This window comes from Pteropus alecto, unplaced genomic scaffold (genome assembly GCF_000325575.1).
Source record: "Pteropus alecto unplaced genomic scaffold, ASM32557v1 scaffold195, whole genome shotgun sequence".
NCBI classification, from domain to species: Eukaryota; Metazoa; Chordata; class Mammalia; order Chiroptera; family Pteropodidae; genus Pteropus; species Pteropus alecto.
In genome coordinates, this window is record NW_006438073.1 from 5,078,194 (window position 1) to 5,084,329 (window position 6,136).

General features: G+C 44.2%; 1 protein-coding gene across 1 annotated transcript in view; it reads left to right on the forward strand.

Annotated features, from left to right (window-relative positions):
- IGF2R (insulin like growth factor 2 receptor) overlaps window positions 1-6,136 on the forward strand; it is a gene marked incomplete at its 5' end in the record, with an annotated part of 98,619 nt that overhangs the window by 25,196 nt on the left and 67,287 nt on the right. Inside the window, 2 exons of the mRNA XM_025049054.1 lie at window positions 2,996-3,120; window positions 4,674-4,772. Coding sequence (XP_024904822.1) covers window positions 2,996-3,120; window positions 4,674-4,772 — 224 coding nt within the window. The remainder of the gene's footprint in view (window positions 1-2,995; window positions 3,121-4,673; window positions 4,773-6,136) is intronic.

A 6,136-nucleotide genomic window follows, 5' to 3' on the forward strand; every position in this document is an offset into this window, starting at 1 on the left:
TTCTCGGGAGCTGGCCGTGGGCCTGGCGTGCTGGCCGCCGCCCCGCAGTCCTCGCCCGGCTCTTGTCCGGGGAGGACGGCCAGGCTGGCCGGTTGCCGCGGTTCGCTGCCGCGGTTCGCTGTGGCCTCTCCCCGGGTGCCCGGGTTGGCAGCCGGTCTCGAGAGGCCGCCTGGCGGAGGATCGGGCAGAGGAGGAAGGCGAGAAAGACGGGCGGGCGCGATCCCGATGGGCCTGGTGATGAGGGATGCCGGTGCCCCGCGCCGCGGCGGCAGAGCGCTGCCGGATCCCTCTCGGCCTGAGGCCAGGGACCTTCTCGTTTCCTTCTCAGGGTGGGCCCAGCAGTTATGAGAAGCCCCAGGAGCTCTGGGCACAGGGCCGGAACGGGGCGCGTTGTGGGGGAACAGGAGGCGTGGGGGAGGGTCTTCAAGGTGGGGGGCTGCGGCCCCTGAGCGCCCTCTTGTGTCTGCAGCGTGTGCCGCTTCCCACCAGCTTGGCCCGCCCTCGGAGTCTCCTGGAGCGCCGGGCTGCAGGGGCGCACCGAAGCTCCGCCCTGTCTCCCAGCTTTAGACACACCCCCTGTGGGCGGGGCTAAAAGGCGCTGTCCATAGGGCGCTGTCCTCGGTCCCGGAGCCTCAGCAGGGATTCTGTGGCCTTTCAGGGAAAAAAAAAAGAAAGAAAGAAAGAAAAAAAAGGATTTTCGAACTGACCTCGGGAGTTTCAGGCAGACCCTTGCACGTAGGTAGGCAGGATAAAGAACCGCTGTACTGTCAGCCCGATGATGTAAGGCATCTCTGAAACCCATTACCCGATCTCCAGTTGGCATCTTAATTTTCACTCCTTTTTTTTTTCTTTTTTAAAAAAGATCTCAGATGTATCTATCATATTGGACCAGTTATAATCCCGAGTTCATTATGTGCACTCATTATTAATCTGTGTACTAACCTTTTTCTTTTTGTTTTTTAATTAGTTGTTTTGGATAATGTAATAAACCACATCTCTAACAAAATCTAGGGACTTGACAGCCACTAGCTAGGTGTCTTTGTCCCTCTCCCCCCGCCCCCCCATCTCCCTTTTCACTGGCATTAATCATTAGCTCACGTTCTATGTTTAAAAAATTTCTTCCACCGTTTCTCTCTTCTTCAGCCCCCCACCCCTAGTCTTTGTGTGTGTGTGTGTGTGTGTGTGTGTGTGTAAATGTGGTTTTTAAGTTTTTTGGGACTTAAGTGGTAACAACAGTATTGCTAAAAGTCACCTATATTGTTGCCTCACACTGTGCTTTATTCCTTCTAACTTCTATATGATATTGTGTGGATCCACCAAAATTAATTTTCCCATTCTTCTGTTGATGAGAATTTTGGTTGTTTCCAGGTTTTTGCTAGTATGAAGAACTCGAGATGTTCTTTTCGCTTGCATCTTGTTATATATACGTGTGTGCAGTTTTTTTTCTGCATATATGTAAGAATTGAATAGCTAAGTCATAGGGTATGTGAATGTTTAATTTGAGAGCATAATGCCGTGCTGACTTACGTAGTGGCTGTACCAGTTTACACTTCCACCAGCAACGTTGATCTCAGGACCATCTCTTCAACATTTGGCATTTAATTTTTTTTGTCGGTGGAATGGCTGTAATTGGTATGCCATTTGGTCTTGATTTGCAGTTTATTGTTCACCAGTGCTGTCTTCATGTATTTATTGACATATGTTTTTTCTCCTGTCTGATCATGTTTTGTCCATTTTATATCTCAGTTATCTATTGCATGTGATCTATTCTTTCTAGAAGCTTTCGAATTTTCTCTTTGGTTTCGATATTAAAATTTCCCATATCTTGGCTAGGTGTGGATTTTTCTTTATCTCTCCTCTTTTTGTGCTCTGTCAGTCAGAGGTCATTCATTTTCTTTTATTTTCTAGAATTTGTTTTGTTTTTTGTGCATGAGTATATATGTTCTTGATGCCAGTTCTTTGCCAGCTCTGTGTATATCCCAGTTTATAACTTGTTTTTGTCTTCTTTAAGCTATTTTCTGATGAATATACACTTTTAAATTTAGTAAGTCAGATTTATCAATTTTTTGGAAGTTAACACCATCGATTCTTAAGTATTTTCCTACATTAAGATCTAAAATTTTCTACTAAGTTTTAAAGTTTGGCTTTTGACATTTACATTTTTAATCCATTTAGTGTTGATTTTTGTATATGGTGATAGGCAGGGATCCAATTTTATTTTTTGTATGGATTGTCACTTTGTTTCCTGTTCCATTTATAGAACAGTCTCTTTTTTGCCCACTGATCTAATATGTTTTTGTGTCATATATTAAAGTTTGATTTGCACAAATGTCTCTGTGTTCTCTGTTCTAGTCTTTTAGTCTCTATTGTAGTCTGTCAGTGTATGTGTTCCAATGCCATTTACTATCATATTGCTATATAGACTTTTTATTCTATTATAGTAGTGTCCCAGGCAAACTGAGACATGATCACCCCACTTGTGGGTCATTCTAAAGAACTTTGGTTTTATACCACGTATGATGGGAAGTTATTGAAGAATTTCAGTGCTGAGTTATAGGTTCTGATGCATAAATATTTTCAGTCACACTGGGGCAGGGGAGGTAGTGAGGGATGAGACAAAATTGGACACAAGGGCACCAATTAGGAGGCGAGTGCCAGAGTACAGGTGAGAGACAGATGATAGTGGTTTTACTTGTAATTGAGATGGAGAGATGTGGATGGATTCAAGATTTAGGTAGAAGTAATAGAACTTTCCGACGTATCGAATGGGGTAGATGAGAGAAAGCTAGGACTCAGTGTAAGGTGTTTGGGGCTTGAACAGCTGGGTGTGTGGGGATGCCATTCGTGAGATGGAGGATTCTGGGGAAGGGACAGTTTGTAAGTTCATAACCTTTCAGATGAATTATAGTGCCACTTTTAATTTGCTCATGCTTGGAAACAGCTGTACAGCTTTGAGCATTTTATAGCTTGTTCATGCTCTTTCCTCTCCAAATAGGCGACTCTCTTTTGAAAAGTGCAACCAGAACTGTTCTGGAGTTCAACACAACAGTGAACTGCGATTTGAAGCAAAGAACAAATCGAGTCCAGAGTAGCATCACCTTCCTATGTGGGAAGACCTTGGTGAGTCCACAGGGTCACTTTATAATCTTTCTTTTGTTAAAAATTTATGCCCCTTCGGAGGTTTCGCCATAGCGGTGTGCTAAGGAAGAATAAGTGAGCAAAATTGAAAACGTAAACAGATAAACAGAAACCCCAAGCAAATCACATTGCCGTTAATAACCAATAAGTAAAAATTCCTAAGTGTGTAGTTACAACTTTTAAGTGAAACTTGATTTGCATCCTGTGTAAAACTACAATTCAGAGTGATTAGTGTGTTTAAACTCAAAGCACTGTTTAATGCTTACGTCGCAGGCATAATTTTTTTTCCCTAAAATCTCTCCTCTCAGCATTTCATTTTGATAGGTTTTAGGGTAATATGTTTTTTAATGTTTTATTTCCTCATTTACATTAAATTGGAGAGGCCAACATCTATCTAGGAAAAGCCTTGACCATTGGGAATGGGGTTCCCACCCTTTTTGGGTTTTACTAATGCTGAAAGGGGACATCATTGTTTAAAGCGTGATTTGTTTCTGCTTTCTGCATATTGTGTGTGATTTTTTTGACTTTAATCTTTACTGTTTAGAAAGGGGCTTTCGGTAAATAATTGCTAGCTTTTAGGAAAAGCAGTTTGTACACAGATCCTGTGAATGTTCTCTAATCCGAGCGAGAACCCAAGTGCTTACAAAAATCAGGTTCAGTGAAACTCAGGTGGCTCCAAGATTGCATTACAATATGATTTTAGAATTTGTTGCCGTGACTATTATATCTTCAGATCCATGATGTCTTCTCTGAAGAACTTTAAAAGTAGAACTTACATTAAATTTAGACCAACCTATCAATTGCACTATTGTTCATGTTGAAACCTTGGGGGAAAAAAAAAATCTGTCGGCAGTGATGTGAAATATGGAAGTCCGTATTACTGAATAAGCTAGCTGCTGTTTTCATTTTAACTGATTTCCTTCAAGAATTCTGTGTTTATCATAAAAGAATCAGAATTGCAAAGAACTCCTTAGAATTGCATTTGAGAGTATAGAGGTAAATTCCCGCCATGGCGTGATTCAGTTTGGAGGCAGTCTCGGTTGCGGTGGGGAGGGGAGCTGCCCTCAGGCTCGAGGGGTGGTGGGTGGTGGGTGGGTGGGGGTGTCTGAAGCGAGGCTGATTTACGAACCAGTTGAGTTTGGATGGGCCTCCTCCCTTGGCTTACAGGAAGCATGAGGTCACATTTTCTGGCTTGGATTTTGTTGGCATTTGGTTAGGAGAACATTTGGAGTTTGAGAACAGAAGGACTCTGAGGATTCCTTCCCATGAGTTTACTGTACTTGCATAGTTGGGGCAAGAGAACAGTTTTGGCCTGATTATACTAAAATTCCAGCATGATTTCATGAAGCTTTTGTTTCAGAATCGTTGGGTTTGGGAACTTCGTGATGACCTTGTTGAACTAACAGTTGCGTTCACCCACCCCACCCCCTCTTTGCTACTTTTAAAAAATTTTCATTAGCCTTTATTCTTTCTAACTTTAAAAAAGAAAACTTTACCGCGTACAGCATGGTAACTTATAATTTTATTTTTGACAGGGAACTCCTGAATTTATAGCCACAGCAGACTGCGTGCACTACTTTGAGTGGAGGACCACTGCAGCCTGCAAGAAAGACACATTTAAAGCTAACAAAGAGGTAACAAGGGCACTTCAAGGTTACGTGTTTGTGACATACATTCTGGGACCCTTAAGATTTGAAATACACAAATCTTTTAGGGTGGAAATCTCTTTTAGTTTTCAAACTTCATTGAGCAGCGATATCATGTGATCTAACTGCTAAAATTGTACTAGGTGGTTATTTTTAGGACAGGGCATTTAAAATATCACAGGATGTGACCGAAGTAGAAGGGTTCACCCACGTAAGGCAGGTTAGTTCTTGGTTTCTGGTGCTGCGCAGTTCAGTAACTAAGTAGCGTGATCGAGCTGGGAGTGAGCGCATTCACTCCGCCTGCAGGCACCGTCTCCACATGGGGCTTCGGGGTGGCTTCTGGACTGCGAATCCAGGCCGGGTGTCCCTGGTTCTTTGCTAGCTCACCTCTGAGGCTGGATGACCATTGTCGGTCCTTCCGCTTTTTCTCTGGTGTCCAGTCCAGTCACTCTTGGTGATCCACGAAGGATCCTGTTCCCCAAGACTAGAGCCTCTGAAATTGGCTGTGCCGTGTGACCGTCCCGGGCCGTGAGGGGAACAGACAGCACTTCCCTCTGCCGCTTCTCCCCTCCCACACTCGTCTTAACCGTGGCAACAGTCTTCGTGGGTTGATTAGTCTCACTTCATTGATTTTCTGTTCTGAAGGATTGAGGTCAAAGACTCACTTAGGAGCTAGAACTGACAAATGGGGGTCATCTTCACTGATGGCCTAATACAGTGTCGTTTAGGAACAGCAAAAAGAGAGAAGTTTGTTTTAAAAAAATAAAACCAAATACGGCAGTCTACAAAAGCAAAGACAGTCTGATACGGGAGTGGCAGAGGCAAAATGCTGCCTCGCAGGGCAGAGCATAAGGAGCGCTTGGCTAGGAAACAGCTTCGAGTGTGGGAAGAAGTAAGGCCTAGTGAAGCGCCACTGGTATTCGGGAGATGGTGTCAGATTTCAACTTTAAATTTTAAAATGGAGGTCAAACTGCTGGCCAGTATACCATGAGGCAGGGAAAACCTCTCAGAACCGCAGACGATGTGCCTTCTCCCCGGAGACCACAGACCTCTCCAGGCCCCACGGGTGTTCCCCTGGGCCCTGCTTCCCAGCCTGACAGCGATACCCATGCTTTCTGGCTCGACCGCGCCTCCAGCCTCCTCCCTTGCTTTGCAGAACTGACAGTCGTGTCTCCCACCACCTAGGGAAAAGTTGCTTTCCAATTTAAAGACATAAATAGCGATTTGTGTTCTCTTTCGTTTGTGTCGTAGATCGGGAGTCACAGAGTAACAGCCGACGGGCCACATCCGGCCCCTGGTCTGTGTGCGCCACCCCAGAACTAAGCATGACCTTTGCGCTTTTACAGAGTTGT